Consider the following 18,475-nt stretch of genomic DNA (forward strand, 5'->3'; position numbering starts at 1 on the left):
GTTGAAATAGCCCTAAAGAAACACAATATGACAAAAACATACACAGTAAGAAAATGGGCTGTGAAAATAACACTCAATATGTAGGCACCGTGTGAATAATCAGATTATTGATTTTAAATCCGGATTTAAAAAAGAAAATAGTATCTTTTGTCACCTGGAAAGTCAAAAAGACCAAAGTGTGCAAATATATATATTTATAGTGCCCCCAGCTTTTACTTTGTGCTTCCCACATCCCTGGACAAACCACTCCCCAACTTCATGTCCTTTCCTTTCCCGTCCTTTCCTTTCCCGTCCTTTCCTTTCCCGTCCTTTCCTTTCCCGTCCTTTCCTTTCCCGTCCTTTCCTTTCCCCTCCTTTCCTTTCCCCTCCTTTCCTTTCCTTTCCCGTCCTTTCCTGTCCTTTCCTTTCCCGTCCTTTCCTTTCCCGTCCTTTCCTTCCTTTTCCTGTCCTTTCCTGTCCTGTCCTTTCCCATCCTTTCCTTTCCCGTCCTTTCCTTCCTTTTCCTGTCCTTTCCTTTCTTTTCCCGTCCTTTCCTTTCCTTTCCCATCCTTTCCTTTCCCGTCCTTTCCTTTCCTGTCCTTTCCTTTCCTTTCCCGTCCTTTCCTTTCCTTTCCCGTCCTTTCCTTTCCTTTCCCGTCCTTTCTTTTCCCATCCTTTCCTTTCCTTTCCCATCCTTTCCTTTCCTTTCCCGTCCTTTCCTTTCCCGTCCTTTCCTTTCCCGTCCTTTCTTTTCCCATCCTTTCCTTTCTTTTCCCATCCTTTCCTTTCCTTTCCCATCCTTTCCTTTCCTTTCCCGTCCTTTCCTTTCCCGTCCTTTCCTTTCCCGTCCTTTCTTTTCCCATCCTTTCCTTTCCTTTCCCATCCTTTCCTTTCCTTTCCCGTCCTTTCCTTTCCTTTGCCACCCTGCTCTTTTATCTTTTTTTTCTTTTCCCTCCATGGGCCCTCTAATGGCTTCATGAGCAGCTTCTTTTGTCCACATATTAGTAAAATTAGCTTTTTAATCGCAATTCAATTGATTCAATACAACCATGATGGTACAATACAGGAATAAAGACATGAGTCATTACATGAACGTGACCGCTAACCGGCTTACTGTCGTGAGTTGGATCTTTGTCATTAATCCGTTCAGCCGATTTAACAGGATTAGGTCATGAGATCCGAGTCGTCCATTGCGTCGCAGCCACAATGTATAATAAGTAGAACACGGGCAGCGCTGCCCTATAGCTTGTGCCATAGACCTAAGAATAGTCCCAGTAATCTGTGCTTTGGGATTTCACCCCTCCACCAGGAAACCATATATTTCTGAGCGACCTACATAGACCTTGGTATCTCTGTAATGTGACAGTGAGGAAACACATTGCAAGACCTAACATATGATATACAGAGCAGACATATTTTCAATCATTAAAGTATTGTACTGATCACGCCTGATTAAAGGCGCTTTGAGCCTCGTCACCACAGCACACCATGTGGCCAGGCTTGGTATTGCAAGTTTTATCATTTCTGAAGAGAAGGTGCACTTTAGGATAATACATGTTGGTACGTTTAAAGGGGTTGTCTCCCTTCGGAAATATTGCTTTAGATATACATTTTCCAATAAATGTTAGCTATCCTGATCTTCTTGGGTCCTGGCAAACCCAAATCCAGCTTGTGCTTGATACAGGAATGTGTTTCCCATGCCATCACATCATCAGTGGTTGTCAGGGGTCGTTTTCTATAACTAAGCCAGCCCCCTTCACTGCTTTTGCATATCACAATGATAGAGAAGGAGGCTGGCTTAGATATTGAAATCAGACCCCTTTTTAGAGAGCATGGATGACCGGCCAACACAGGATGCTCGTTGGTGAAAGCGCCGAGTCCACCAACAACACTGATATCTTAAGATCTACCCTTTTTGGAAAATAAAAGTATATTAGTAAACAAAACGAATCAATAGTTAACTTTTAAAAGTGAACAACCCCTTTAAAGGACCCCCGAGTGAAGACACTTTTTTTGCTTTCTATATATGTACACATAGCAGAAGATCCGCACCTACGTAGGAGGAGATACGTTCTGGATTTTATAAAGTCATTTATATCACTTGCAACCATAAACATCTATATTATTAGAGCAGGTCACATGCACAATCTTCTCAGCTACAGATCATTGTGCTATATCATTCATTTACAAAAATAAATCTCTGGACCATTCAAGTGCTAGGACAGAATTTCATACACAGACAATATCCTGATACAAGCGTATTATCACAAAATCACAGATGGTGCAGCTCGTCAGACCTTCACCTCCCCGATCATCTGATTAAACACCGAGCTGCTTATTCATCTTATTCAGAGCGTCGCTGACGATATCTAGTTCATGGCGTAAGTCGCTCACCAAAATGGTGATGCTCTGGGTGTCTTTAAGGACCTCCACGCTTTGGGTGTATGGATTGTACTTCAGTCCAAATGGTCGCTTGATGGTCTTTGCAAACTCCCTATTGGTAGAAATAACAGGTATATTAACATATTCTTACTAGTGATGAGCGGGCACTACCATGCTCAGGAAGTCGGTACTGGTAACTAGTGATGAGCGGGCACTACCATGCTCAGGAAGTCGGTACTGGTAACTAGTGATGATCGGGAACTACCATGCTCGGGTGCTCAGTACTCCTAACTAGTGATGAGCGGGCACTACCATGCTCAGGTGCTCTGTACTGGTAACTAGTGATGAGCGGGCACTACCATGCTCGGGTGCTCAGTACTCGTAACCAGTGATAAGCGGGCACTACCATGCTCGGGTGCTCTGTACTTGTAACTAGTGATGAGCGGGCACTACCATGCTCGGGTGCTCTGTACTGGTAACTAGTGATGAGCGGGCACTACCATGCTCGGGTGCTCAGTACTCGTAACCAGTGATAAGCGGGCACTACCATGCTCGGGTGCTCTGTACTTGTAACTAGTGATGAGCGGGCACTACCATGCTCGGGTGCTCTGTACTCGTAACTAGTGATGAGCGGGCACTACCATGCTCGGGTGCTCGTAACTAGTGATGAGTGGGCACTACCATGCTTGGGTGCTCAGTACTTGTAACTAGTGATGAGCAGGCACTACCATGCTCGGGTCCTCGTAACTAGTGATGAGTGGGCACTACCATGTTCGGGTGCTCGGTACTGGTAACTGGTGATGAGTGGGCACTACCATGCTCGGGTGCTCTGTACTCGTAACTAGTGATGAGCGGGCACTACCATGCTCGGGTGCTCGTAACTAGTGATGAGTGGGCACTACCATGCTTGGGTGCTCGGTACTTGTAACTAGTGATGAGCAGGCACTACCATGCTCGGGTGCTCGTAACTAGTGATGAGTGGGCACTACCATGCTCGGGTGCTCAGTACTGGTAACTGGTGATGAGTGGGCACTACCATGCTCGGGTGCTCTGTACTCGTAACTAGTGATGAGCGGGCACTACCATGCTCGGGTGCTCGTAACTAGTGATGAGCGGGCACTACCATGCTCGGGTGCTCGGTACTTGTAACTAGTGATGAGCAGGCACTACCATGCTCGGGTGCTCAGTACTGGTAACTAGTGATGAGCGGGCACTACCATGCTCGGGTGCTCAGTACTGGTAACTAGTGATGAGCGGGCACTACCATGCTCGGGTGCTCAGTACTGGTAACTAGTGATGAGCGGGCACTACCATGCTCGGGTGCTCAGTACTGGTAACTAGTGATGAGCGGGCACTACCATGCTCGGGTGCTCGGTACTTGTAACTAGTGATGAGCAGGCACTACCATGCTCGGGTGCTCGTAACTAGTGATGAGCGGGCACTACCATGCTCGGGTGCTCGGTACTGGTAACTGGTGATGAGCGGGCACTACCATGCTCGGGTGCTCGGTACTGGTAACTGGTGATGAGTGGGCACTACCATGCTCGGGTGCTCGGTACTGGTAACTGGTGATGAGCGGGCACTACCATGCTCGGGTGCTCGGTACTGGTAACTAGTGATGAGCGGGCACTACCATGCTCGGGTGCTCGGTACTGGTAACTAGTGATGAGCGGGCACTACCATGCTCGGGTGCTCTGTACTGGTAACTAGTGATGAGCAGGCACTACCATGCTCGGGTGCTCGGTACTGGTAACTAGTGATGAGTGGGCACTACCATGCTCGGGTGCTCGGTACTGGTAACTAGTGATGAGCGGGCACTACCATGCTCGGGTGCTCAGTACTGGTAACTAGTGATGAGCGGGCACTACCATGCTCAGGTGCTCAGTACTGGTAACTAGTGATGAGTGGGCACTACCATGCTCAGGTGCTCAGTACTCGTAACTAGTGATGAGCGGGCACTACCATGCTCGGGTGCTCGGTACTGGTAACTGGTGATGAGCGGGCACTACCATGCTCGGGTGCTCGGTACTTGTAACTAGAGATCCCACCCAGGAATCCCTGAAAGTGTGAGGAGCCATCCACTTGTGGGGGAAGTTTGTATAATGTTGCTCCTTTTTGGCTCTGGATAATGCTGAAAACACCTGCACAGTTCCGGAAAATCTACCTGCAGCTTGTGCCTCACATAAACTATTGTATCGAGGGCATATTTTAGTCATATATTTTGGTTTGTTTTTCCGCTTACCTCATTTTTTCTTTGGCTTCTTCAAAACTCTCGGAGTAGAAGTAGACGTCCTGGAAGGTGGTGATGATGCACTCCTGAGTGCAGGTCACCATGGGGTCAAAAGGCTTTACTTTGGCATTCCCTGAGAGTGAGTGCTACAAAAGAAACAAATGTTCCATATATCTGGTTCTCATCTAACACTGAAGACTCTAGCTATTCTGTGACAATAAGAAAATGTCTTATTTGCAATTTTAATTTATTGAATATAAATGACTGCAGTTAATATTTCTACCACTAGGAGGAGCTGGTGCCTAATAACGCTTTGCTCCCCGTGCGGTTTATGGACTTGCTGCCTCTTGCACTCCGTGTGGTCAGAGATGGTATTGCAAGTACAAACTTGTGATTAATTATACTACATTATTCTACAATTATACGAATAGAAAACGTGCCGGATAAAATTTTTCATTACTATCCAATCCCCCGGCTGCATTTATAGAATATGGTAATTCAGTTTCCATCTATTTTAAACACTTTGAAAACTTACTTTGAGTTCACTAATGGAAGAGAGCAGTCCGGCCCCGTACACTTTTAACTTCCCCTCCTGTTTGCACAATCCAAATTCCACTGTAAAAAAGTAGCACTGCAAAATAATAAAAAAACATTAAACATAAATGACATTTGCTGAAAATCACAGTAATTCCTCCCCCAATATTGTCTTGTATTGCAATTATGATGCCTTTGTGTGATGTATGTATGTAAAAAAAAAAAATTGTATAGATAAAAAATAAAAATATATAAATATATATATAATTATGACACACACGTTTCTCAAAGGACCAGACTATTCTCCCATGATGGCTGACTGTAAAGCAACCGTCTGCAGCAACCCCCCCCCCCCCCCTCCTCTGTCTGTCTCTTTAAGAAGAGACCACAAATGCTGCGATCCACCCAGAGTGATCTGTCGGCCAATAATGGAGGAGTTCAGTACAGGAAAGGCAGGAAAGGAAACTGGTCACATTGTATATTGCGCCCAATCTGTGGACTGTATGGTATAGAAAGGAACTGAGCAAAAAAAAAAAAAAAATAATAATAAAAAAAATATATATGCATGTATATGTATGTGTGTGTATGTAAATATATAAATGAGCATAAAAAAAAAAAGTAGGTTATGATTTTTGTCGCTTACAAGAAGTGCATAATATATTTTTATATATATATATTTATATATATATATATATATATATATGTGTGTGTGTGTGTGTGTAATATATATATATATATATATATATATATATATATATATATATATATATATATATATATACACATATACACATATACATGCATATATATATATATATATATAATATGCATGTATATGTATGTGTGTGTGTGTATATACATATATATATTATGCACTTCTTGTAAGCGACAAAAATCATAACCTACTTTTTTTTTTTTTTTTATGCTCATTTGTTATCCCTGGTGACTGTATGCATGAGTCCAGTGGGCGGTGCTATCAGTGATTGACAGCTATGTCTGCATGCACAGTCATGCAGAAAAGACTGTCAATCCCTGAATAGCGCTGCCCACTGGATTGTATCCATACAAGCACCACAATCAATAACATACAAGTCTTACTGAAATTTTACTTATAGAGCAGGAGGATCTGATCAGATTGATATAACATTCTGCAGATCAGAGACCATTTTCAGGCCCATGTTTTATGCAAGATTCTTACAAAAACTGTTTGGCAGCAGCAAAAAAAAAATTAAAAAAAAATCCATCATGATTAGAGGATGAGAGATTGTATCCATTTTACTGTTCTCATTCATTTCTAGTGTGCGGCACTTTTAATTTATAACATCATTTTGAGAATATACAAGATATTTTCCTTTTTTAGTGCAGTAATTTTACTACTACTGATTATGTGCTAATAATAATGTCTCCTCCTTATTACAGATATACGTACAGTGGCCAGCTTCTGGACAGCCTCATCTGATGCCCCTAAAGACGCCAGTCCAATTTCCTGGGAAAACTGCGCAAAACTGGGTTCAGCCAGAAGAGGAACGTGTCCAAGGATCTCATGGCAAGTGTCACTACACATGAAGGGAAAATAGTGTTAGTGCGATATAGATATTCTGTACATAACTGTGGTGTTAAAATGCTGGAAATAGAGAATACCTCTAAATGGAATCAGAGTGAGAGAAACTTTAGGGAAAAGTCATCGTCATGTATCATTGTATCATTGTATACCTCTGAATACATCATGTATCATTATATACATCTGAAATATGTGTGTGTAATAGATAGATATATATATATATATATATATATATATATATTTATATCATTTTTTTTATATAATATATATATATATATATATATATATATATATATATATATATATATATATTATATACTAGCTGTACTACCCGGCCTCGCCCGGGTTAATAACTGTTGTTAACAAAATAGAATGTATAAATAGAATGTATTAACGCCCGGGATAGTAACTGTCTCTCTGTTTCTCTCCCATTCTCTGTCTGTCTCCCCCTCTGTATATATCTCTCTGTCTCTCTCTCTATCTCTTTGTCTGTCTGTCTCTTTCCCTGTCTGTCTCAATCTCTTTCCCTGTATGTCTCTTTCCCTCTCTTTCAGTGTCTGTCTCTTTCCCTCTCTTTCCCTGTCTGTCTCTTTCCCTCTTTCCCTCTGGCTCTTTCCCTGTGTCTGTCTCTTTGTCTGTCTCTTTACCTGTCTTTGTCTGCCTCTTACCCTGTCTGTCTCTTTCCCTTTCTTTCCCTGTCTGTCTGTTTCCCTGTGTCTCTCTGTCTCTTTGTCTGTGTCTGTCTCTTTCCCTGTCAGTCTGTCTCTTTGCCTGTGTCTGTCTCTTTGTGTCTGTCTCTTACCCTGTCTGTGTCTGCCTCTCTCCCTGTCTGTGTCTGTCTCTTTCCCTGGCTGCATTGTGACACACAACATTCCATATAAGGGCGTGGCTGCGCATTCTTCTGAAGTTCTGGCTGCACTGTGGCTCCCAGCTCCATTCGCTTTAATGGAGGCAGGTTTTTTGGCGACTAACTGTAAAGCGCGGGGTTAAAATTTTCCCTCAAAACATAGCCTATGATGCTTTCGGGGTCCAGACGTGTGAGTGTGTAAAATTTTGTGGCTGTAGCTGCGACGGTGCAGATGCCAATCCCGGACATACACACATACACACACACACACACACACACATTCAGCTTTATATATTAGATATATACACACACACACACGTGGGTGTAAAAATAATCATAACATATGTATGGGTTTATATATATATATATATATATATATATATATATATATATGATAATAAATATATATAATATGTGTGTATAGATAGATAGATGTTACGCTTTTTTTCTTTTTTTTTCCCAGAAAATTTGCTTCTTTTGTATATTGGGTGTTGCTTGCATCAAAGGATATGAACATCTTCAGGATGATTTAATTTTTATTTTTATCTTTTTTATTTTATAATGTAGTGTATTTGGGGGTTTAAAATAATGTTTTGCTATTGGGTTGCAATAAAACTTTGTACTGCCTTGTATAGCCTCTGTGTTGCAAAGTCTATTGCTGGCTGCAAAATGAGTTAACGAAGAATCTGCCAGTGAGCTCGTTCTGACAGAGTATAACTTTTTATCTTTCTTATTCTGAGCTCTTCTTTGCTGATTTTATAACTACATGAAAAGTCAGCTTAACTTTGATGTGGTCATAATCAACTGAGCTCATTAAAAAAAAAAGAGTACAAAAAAGCTTCAAACTTTCAGAAGGAGCTAATTGATATATTCCCAGTTAACTCATTCCGCAGCCAACAATGAACAAAGAAACAAACAGCCTCAAAAGTCAGCATTTGCAATATTTGAAGGAAAGACGCAAAAATAATTTCCCGAAAGGTGTATGAGTTGCTATATGTGACATAGCTGGTCCCAAAGTAATGTATACAATGTGCATAAATAGTTTTTTCAGCCGACCTAGGGCTACAAAAGGGGGAACGTAATGATATTTTGAATTACAAGGTATAGCTCTGTTTTCTGCAAGTGAATGGAAATCTTTCTGTTTAAATCCCACCATCGACCTGATACCTCTCACAACTCTGATTTTATGTTTCTTTTTGATCAGTGCTGATGAGTGGAATAAGTGCAGGACAAGAGTCAATTCGCATTTTCCGTATACATTTTTCCATTGTGGATTTGGATGCATGGCGCACAGTTTTTGCACTGAGTTTGTTCCCAATTTCCAAATTTCCCCCCTGTAGATTTCCTACTGATCTATGGCATTTAATTAAAATAATAATATAGGTCTATCAACAAAGTTACGTTTTTATCCACTTCACTTCAGCAATCGGAGATCTTGTGACAATTTACAGAAAAGGTTAAACCTCCTCAGTATTAGAAGCTGCATTTGCTTTACTTACGGTTCAGGGGTGTACAGGGGGTCTGAACTGTGTCTCACATATTGGGTGCAATGGAAAACCCGAAATGCTAAACCAGCCAAGAAGTCTCTGGGAGATAAGTAGCCGGCGACAGGTCGGATTGTAAATCCTGTGCGCTCTGTAAAAAAAAATAAATCAAAATGTGAATGTGGCCAAGAGAACTGGAACTCTATTAGTTGTTACACCTTCTGTACACTAGGGGGGAGTATATAATTTACACCTACAGGTCCTGGCTATCAGCTACAGTCTCAAACCTTCCCATGAGGACCAGAGGGTCGGTCACCAGCCCTAATACACTGAAATCCTAATCAATATTTTACCTTTAAGAAATCTGGAAACGTCTTCTAGTTGGGGAATATTATCTTCCCGGTATCCGCAGTGTTTGGTCAGTAGGGGCAGGTTCTTCAGATACTCCCGGCAGGCGTGGGTTGGGTATAATTTATTCAGCTCTCGAAAAACTGTGCCCCAAGTCTTCACCTCCTCTTCTGTAAACTCAATACGAGGTATTGGATCCCCACTGTGAAAGATTGATTGACAATTACTAAAGAAGATACTGCAATACAAGAGTTAATATTGATACATGATCCATATAAATAAAATGTGTGTGTGTGTGTGTATATATATATATATATATATATATATATATATATATATATATATATATATATATATATATATATATATATATATATATCTGTATATCCTGTAAAATTATAAAGCTGTAATTGCTGTTAGTGTATCTAGTTGAACTAGATGGACCTAGGACTTTTTTCAAGTCTATGTAACTATATGTATCAGCCATATTACATATTACACTTCATTCCTGTATTGTCTGCATGGACAGTGCAGCTAAAATAAATGGATGTTAATTAATAGTTGAGCAAAAAGATTTGTAGGACCCATTGATAAAAATTCAGTCTGCTGATCTGTACTGGTGTCATCGGACCACCACCGATCAGTAAGTTATTACCTATCCTGTGGATAAATAATAACTTTTCTTTACTGGAGAACCTCTTTACACCCCATCTTCTAATGATAATGAGAAGACTCTGCTTATTCTGTCAAAGTCTGTACAACAAAGCTGTCAAGCGAAATGCTAAAAAAAAACAGTAGGTGTGAGTCTATCTATAGTGTGTGCGCTCTAGTGGCCAATGTGGAAGCTCGATTATTTTAGGATTTTTTTTATTTTTTTTTCAGTAAATATTTAGTTATATAATAAACCCATTTAGCAATATTCATTTTCATGAGGAGGTAAATATTAACTTGTATGAATACAGTGGATATCCCCATTACTATACATTCAATTATAAGACTATATATACGTACTATCTGTAGTTCATCGCCACATCTGCAAAGTACTTCCTTCTCTTGCGATACACGTTGTCCTTGAAACCCTAAGGGGAAAAAATGTAAAGAATGAATGGTAGAAATAAGTATTACCAAAAAACGATGAGAAGCCTAGCAATGACCCTTAGATCAGGAGATCTGGTCCGTACTTGGGCCGCAAAACACATATATTAATTGACCCTTTTAAAAGTTTTAAGGAGCAAAGTGTATAAGCTGTAAAACTATTTATTTTGTATTATATTTGTATACTGCGCTATAATCAGCTAACTTTAGGCTTAGGGTCTCTTTAAGAATATAAACATTGCTGCAGCGCTTGTACTCACAGGGTGATCTGCATCCAGGTCTGAGCCGTACATCAGAACTCTGTTTGCACATTTATCCAGTTCAGAGATTTTTGAAGGAAACCAAGGAACACTTTCCATATCTGGTACAAAAAAATACATTTTTCTTATAGTATTTTTACAATAATAATAATAAATGTGATTCATTTTTCTAAAATATATACTTTTATTTAAAAAATATACGGTATATTTTAAAAATATATATTTTTTTAATTAAAAAATATATTTAATTAAAATTCTGTATTTTTTTATTTTAACTATACGGTATATAATTTTAGAATAAAATTATATATATATATATATATATATATATATATATATATATATATTATATAAAATATATATTTTAAATAAAATGTAACATTGTGTATGTATGTGTGTGTGTGTGTATATATATATATATTATACATTTTTATAAATATATTTATATTATATATACAATTTTACAAATATATATTTAATATATAATATAAAGATATAAATGTAATTTTATTTTTCTAACAATATATACTGTATTTAAAGAAAAAAATTTATTTTAAAAAATATATAATATATAATTTTGTTAATTAAAAAAATAGAATTAAAATTATAGGTTTTTAAGTATATGGTACATATTTTTTAGAAAAATAAAATATAAATTAAAATATATGTATGTGTGTGTGTATATGTGTGTGTGTGTGTGTGTGTGTGTGTGTGTGTGTGTGTGTATATGTATATATATATATATATATATATATATATATATATATATATATATATAATACACATATATATATATATATTATACATATAGAAAATAAAAAATATGCATTAATCTTTTTTTTGTTCGTTTTATGGCCATTTCATTAATATAATTTTATTTTTCTAAAAAATATGTACTATATACTTAAAAATCTATAATTTTAATTCTATTTTTTTAATTAACAAAATTATATATTATATATATATATATGTTTTAAAATATATTTTTTGCTTTGAATACAGTATATATTTTTAGAAAAATAAAATTACATTTATATCTTTATATTATATATTAAATATTTATTTTAAATAAAATATAAAATTGTATATATAATATACATTTTTATAAATATATTTATATTATATATACAATGTTATATTTTATTTAAAATATATATATATATATATATATATATATATATATATATATATATATATATATATATATATATATATATATATATATATATATATATAATATTATGTAATATATATAATATGCATATGCATTCATTTTTTTTTTTTTGTTTTCTGGGGGGTTACTGAATGTTTTCATTTTTCACCCAGGAAAGCCATGGAGGTCTTGCATGGGGACCATTTCAAAATAAGTTGCCACTGTCCCATTTTGAATGCCACCTCCATCTCCCACTTTTATAACTATGGAGTCACAATGGAGAAGTGCCAGGACTGCAGAATTTAAAGAAAAGCAGCACCGGTGAATCCTATGTCTATGCTTTAGACATGGAGGGGAGTAGTATGTCATCCTCCTCCCTGGACCTTTTATTAGGTGTACAAAACTATTTTGCCCAGAGTGCTCCTTTTAAAAAAGAAAGTAGGGATCATGTAAATGCAGGACATCCAAATTTAAAGAAAATTGCAAATTAAGGAGATATCCACACAAATGTTATAATCCCAGGTCACTGGTGGAGACAGACAGAAAAGGGCCCCTGTGCAAAAACAGTAAATGGGCCCTGTGCAGCTCATCATAATGCACCATTCCACCAATTTTGAAGGTACAAATGGACCCCTTAGCTCTTGGGCTCCAATGATATGACCGCCCCTGACAACCCGCTATGGCCTCGCTCTTACCGTCCTCCTCTACGCTGAAGTTTTCGGGGGGATTCATGGTGATCAGATTGACGTGTGGTCTGAGAAGCTGGAAGATCTCATTCAGCTGCTCTCTGTTACTGTCACAGTCCAGGAAGATCTCAAACTCCGAATTTCTTCTTTTCGACTTTCGGGATTCAATATGAATGAGATTCACATGCTTCTCCTAAAGTAAACACGGATCATTTACACTACAGATGACATCAAATGATTGTTTGCGCTGCCCTAGTGATATTTCTTTTAACCCTGTATGAAATGTGTGTAAGAAATCTACACAATAACCCGGCGTCCTTTCTCTAAATAATTTCAATGAGAAGTTTGGAATCCTCCAAATTTTCCAGCTACAAATTACATTTACATCAATATTTCTGTATCTTACTTTTTTTTTTTTTAAATTTATTTCTGTAATTTGTCAATATTTATTGCCTAAATAAATCATATTAATACATAAAGGAAAGGTAAAATACAAAAAATCAGTCCTAATCTACCTGAAAAAGTCTGAGAGCCTTCACCAATCCTCCAACTTCATTCTTCAGGGAAAATATCACGGCTGCTCGGCTCTTTTCAGCCACACTTTCATTATTTTCTTTGTTGTCTTCGCTTTTCATATAATTTGATTTATTAAACTGAAAGATACACAGAAGATAGATCATGGGTAAATACACACAAACAAAGCACACAATATGCTAAGATATATACAAACACTGAATATGTGTCACAGGTGTATCACGGGTGACACAGTCATGAGGTTTCTGGCAATAGAAAGTCAGTGTTTGGCTGCACAGAATGCTCCCTGACTTTCCATTGCTCCTGCTGTCAGTATTCATTGGTATAGGCTTTCCTGCTGAATTCATCTCTCCCCCTTTTGGACCCAACAGGAGTTCACCTTCCACCCGGCTGCTGATTATCAGTATTCCCTTGTTGCTTACAAACCCCTTCCTTCCTTGCACTGGTCCTGGTGATATTATTAAGTTCATTCAAACTCTGGTTGCAAGCAGGTGGCTTGTACTCCTCTGTGGTATCATTTCTGAAAACTCTGCTGAACCTCTACCTGTGTCATCTGTAGATAAGTAGTTCATGCATATCTCCCCCTGTGTGTCCTCCTTGTGTCTGCTATAGTGTTTAGTGGGGTTGATGAAGAGCTCATTCCACCCGTTCCCTATTTAGGGCCCAGCACTAGGGATACCTAGGGTCAGGTATCCAGCTTGTTGCATAGGCTCCTCGCCTATTTGGAGTGGTGAAGGACCCCAGTGGAAGGTTTAGACAGGGGTCACAATCTTCCCTTTCCCTAGACACAGGGTTTCCCTTCCCTTTCGCCATTAGCTTGGTACTTCCCCATATTTAGCATGACATTATATAAAATGTAAACTGCATCGCTGCCATATAGGATATATCTATCAAATGAAGGTCCATGGTGCACAAATTGTCCAATTCATGAGAGCCCACCAACCACGAAAACACCCTCCCCGATAGGACTACAGCTATTCCTATCAGACACAGCTCTCTCAGGCTATAAAAGTTAAAGGTTAGGGTTATGTACATTTATGTACTGTACATATCTATACAGGGTCGGTCTGGCCCGCCGGGGCACCGGGGAATCTCCCGGTAGGCCTCGGGCCCTCAGTGGGCCCCTGTGCCTTAATTAGTGCGGAGCTGTGTACAGCGCCGCGTGGCCGCCGGGTTTTCAGGGCCGGCGTTATGTGCGGTAGACTGGGCAGGGCCCCCACGCTCTGATGCCCCCCTATGCTCTGAGGGCCCCCCAGCCTTTCAATCACAAACTGCAGCGATAGCACAAGTTCTGTACTATCGCTGCAGTTTTTGCGGGTGCAGAACGACCTGCGGTGGCATCACAGACAGTCATGTGACTCACCATAGGTCCTGTACTGCGGAAGTCCCAGGCCAGTACATCTCCGGTGTACAGGCCTGGAGACCGCGCGCTATTCAAATGTACGTGCATCCTTCAGAAGCGTGTACATGTGAACAGTGCGGCCGGTGTCAGGGCTGAGCCCCGCACCGACACAGCGGCCATCATCACACTGCCGCCAGAGCAGCAGAGGAGAGGACGCGCAGGGCTGCAGGTAAGCACTCAGAAGGAGCCGAAGAAAAAAAAAATCATTGTCACCTGTTCTCCTCTGTTCCCGCGGTTCTCCAGACCTCAAGACACAGACCCCCTCAGTGACCCTTCCGCTGCACGGAGCCGCCGCTGTAGGCTGACTTCATTGCTTTACTGCAGTTAAATGCTTTACGGCGCCCCAAAGCATTTAACTGCAGTAAGGCCATGATGGCATCCTGCGGCAGCAGCTCCGTGCCCCGGACGAGATCATGGAGGTGTCCATGAGCCTGCGGACTGGTAAGGTAAGGACAGGGCAGGAACGGAGGACAGGTGAGAATAACGTGTGTATGTGTAAACAACGACATAGTAGGGGACAAGAAGGGAGGCCCATTGCTACAGTACACAAGGCTGGGGGGCCCATTGCTACAGTACACAAGGCTGGGGGGCCCATTGCTACAGTACACAAGGCTGGGGGGGCCCATTGCTACAGTACACAAGGCTGGGGGGCCCATTGCTACAGTACACAAGGCTGGGGGGCCCATTGCTACAGTACACAAGGCTGGGGGGCCCATTGCTACAGTACACAAGGCTGGGGGGCCCATTGCTACAGTACACAAGGCTGGGGGGCGGGGCCCATTGCTACAGTACACAAGGCTGGGGGGCCCATTGCTACAGTACACAAGGCTGGGGGGCCCATTGCTACAGTACACAAGGCTGGGGGGCCCATTGCTACAGTACACAAGGCTGGGGGGCCCATTGCTACAGTACACAAGGCTGGGGGGCCAATTGCTACAGTACACAAGGCTGGGGGGCGGGGCCCATTGCTACAGTACACAAGGCTGGGGGGCCCATTGCTACAGTACGCAAGGCTGGGGGGCCCATTGCTACAGTACACAAGGCTGGGGGGCCCATTGCTACAGTACACAAGGCTGGGGGGCCCATTGCTACAGTACACAAGGCTGGGTGGCCCATTGCTACAGTACACAAGGCTGGGGGGCCCATTGCTATCCCCAGTGTCAGTGTCATTATCCTGTATCCCCAGTGTCAGTGTCATTATCCTGTATCCCCAGTGTCAGTGTCATTATCCTGTACCCCCAGTGTCAGTGTCATTTATCCTGTACCCCCAGTGTCATTATCCTGTACCCCCAGTGTCAGTGTCATTATCCTGTACCCCCAGTGTCAGTGTCATTACCCTGTACCCCGAGTGTCAGTGTCATTATCCTGTACCCCCAGTGTCTGTGTCATTATCCTGTACCCCCAGTGTCAGTGTCATTATCCTGTACCCCCAGTGTCATTATCCTGTACCCCGAGTGTCAGTGTCATTATCCTGTACCCCGAGTGTCAGTGTCATTATCCTGTACCCCAGTGTCAGTGTCATTATCCTGTACCACGAGTGTCAGTGTCATTATCCTGTTCCACCAGTGTCAGTGTCATTATCCTGTTCCCCCAGTGTCAGTGTCATTATCCTGTACCCCCAGTGTCAGTGTGATTATCCTGTACCCCCAGTGTCAGTGTCATTATCCTGTACCCCCAGTGTGATTATCCTGTACCCCCAGTGTCAGTGTGATTATCCTGTACCCCCAGTGTCAGCGTCATTATCCTGTACCCCCAGTGTCAGCGTCATTATCCTGTACCCCCAGTGTCAGTGTCATTATCCTGTAGCCCCAGTGTCAGTGTCATTATCCTGCACCCCCAGTGTCAGCGTCATTATCCTGTACCCCCAGTGTCAGTGTCATTATCCTGTACCCCCAGTGTCAGTGTCATTATCCTGTACCCCCAGTGTCAGTGTCATTATCCTGTACCCCCAGTGTCAGTGTCATTATCCTGTACCCCCAGTGTCAGTGTCATTATCCTGTACCCCCAGTGCCAGTGTCATTATTGTGTATCCCCAGTGTCAGTGTCATTATCCTGTACCCCCAGTGTCAGTGTCATTATCCTGTACCCCCAGTGTCAGTGTCATTATTGTGTATCCCCAGTGTCAGTGTCATTATCCTGTACCCCCAGTGTCAGTGTCATTATCCTGTACCCCCAGTGTCAGTGTCATTATCCTGTACCCCCAGTGTCAGTGTCATTACCCTGTACCCCGAGTGTCAGTGTCATTATCCTGTACCCCCAGTGTCAGTGTCATTATCCTGTACCCCCAGTGTCATTATCCTGTACCCCCAGTGTCAGTGTCATTATCCTGTACCCCCAGTGTCAGTGTCATTATCCTGTACCCCCAGTGTCAGTGTCATTACCCTGTACCCCGAGTGTCAGTGTCATTATCCTGTACCCCCAGTGTCAGTGTCATTATCCTGTACCCCCAGTGTCATTATCCTGTACCCCGAGTGTCAGTGTCATTATCCTGTACCCCGAGTGTCAGTGTCATTATCCTGTACCCCAGTGTCAGTGTCATTATCCTGTACCCCCAGTGTCAGTGTCATTATCCTGTACCCCCAGTGTCAGTGTCATTATCCTGTACCCCCAGTGTCAGTGTCATTATCCTGTACCCCCAGTGTCAGTGTCATTATCCTGTACCCCCAGTGTCAGTGTCATTATCCTGTTCCACCAGTGTCAGTGTCATTATCCTGTTCCCCCAGTGTCAGTGTGATTATCCTGTACCCCCAGTGTCAGTGTCATTATCCTGTACCCCCAGTGTGATTATCCTGTACCCCCAGTGTCAGTGTGATTATCCTGTACCCCCAGTGTCAGCGTCATTATCCTGTAGCCCCAGTGTCAGTGTCATTATCCTGCACCCCCAGTGTCAGTGTCATTATCCTGTACCCCCAGTGTCAGTGTCATTATCCTGTACCCCCAGTGTCAGTGTCATTATCCTGTACCCCCAGTGTCAGTGTCATTATCCTGTACCCCCAGTGTCAGTGTCATTATCCTGCACCCCCAGTGTCAGTGTTATTATCTTAGGCTATATGTAATTACTCTTCAGGGGGCCTCTATATGTGATGATCGTACAGGAGGGGCTTCAGTAGAAATACTGTATATGTAAAAAAAAAAAAAGCCTGATCTGTCTATAAAGCAGTGTTGTCAGAATACACAGGACTAGTGAAGGGTTTATTCAACATGTAACACTAATGTGGAGACTATAGTGAAGACAAATATTCACCAGAGTCTCAAAATGGAAAACTGTATTGGGCGGTAATGCTTCACACCTCCACATACTGACTCTTAGGGGCACTTTGCACACTACGACATCGCAGGTGCGATGTCGGAGGGGTCATGTCGAAAGTGATGCACTTCCGGCATCGCACTCGACATCGTAGTGTGTAAATCCTAGATGATACGATTAACGAGCGCAAAATCGTCGTAATCGTATCATCGGTGTAGTGCCTGGGAATTCCATAATTACGCGACTGCGACAGGTACGATGTTGTTCCTCGTTCCTGCGGCAGACATCACTGTGTGTGAAGCCGCAGGAGCGAGGAACATCTCCTACCTGCGTCCTGCAGCTCACACCGGCTATGCGGAAGGAAGGAGGTGGGCGGGATGTTTACGTCCCGCTCATCTCCGTCCCTCCGCTTCTATTGGCCGCCTGCCATGTGACGTCGCTATGACGCCGCACGACCCGCCCCCTTAATAAGGAGGCGGGTCGCCGGCCAGATTGACGTCGCAAGGCAGGTGAGTCCATGTGAAGCTGCCGTAGCGATAATGTTCGCTACAGCTGCTATCGCAAGATATCGCTGCTGCGACGGGGGCGGGGACTATCGTGCTCGGCATCGCTAGCAGCGGCTTGCGATGTCGTTGTGTGCAAAGTGCCCCTTAGGGTATGTGCCCACGATCAGGACTCCCCGCAACGGGTCCTGACCTGCGGGGCCGCGCGTCTCCTCTGCAGGAGACCGCAG

The 18,475-nt window shown here is 42.0% G+C and overlaps 1 protein-coding gene across 1 annotated transcript in view; it reads right to left on the reverse strand.

Moving 5' to 3' along the window:
* TPH1 (tryptophan hydroxylase 1) overlaps positions 1-18,475 on the reverse strand; it is a 30,400-nt gene continuing 11,925 nt past the window's right edge. The window contains exons 2-11 of the mRNA XM_075326909.1: positions 13,075-13,212; positions 12,569-12,752; positions 10,721-10,821; positions 10,377-10,444; positions 9,371-9,567; positions 9,033-9,168; positions 6,555-6,681; positions 5,127-5,222; positions 4,604-4,737; positions 1-2,473 (exon numbers count right to left, since the gene is read on the reverse strand). Coding sequence (XP_075183024.1) covers positions 2,299-2,473; positions 4,604-4,737; positions 5,127-5,222; positions 6,555-6,681; positions 9,033-9,168; positions 9,371-9,567; positions 10,377-10,444; positions 10,721-10,821; positions 12,569-12,752; positions 13,075-13,212 — 1,356 coding nt within the window. The 3' untranslated portion in view covers positions 1-2,298. The remainder of the gene's footprint in view (positions 2,474-4,603; positions 4,738-5,126; positions 5,223-6,554; positions 6,682-9,032; positions 9,169-9,370; positions 9,568-10,376; positions 10,445-10,720; positions 10,822-12,568; positions 12,753-13,074; positions 13,213-18,475) is intronic.

Source organism: Anomaloglossus baeobatrachus, chromosome 10 (genome assembly GCF_048569485.1).
Source record: "Anomaloglossus baeobatrachus isolate aAnoBae1 chromosome 10, aAnoBae1.hap1, whole genome shotgun sequence".
NCBI lineage: Eukaryota > Metazoa > Chordata > Amphibia > Anura > Aromobatidae > Anomaloglossus > Anomaloglossus baeobatrachus.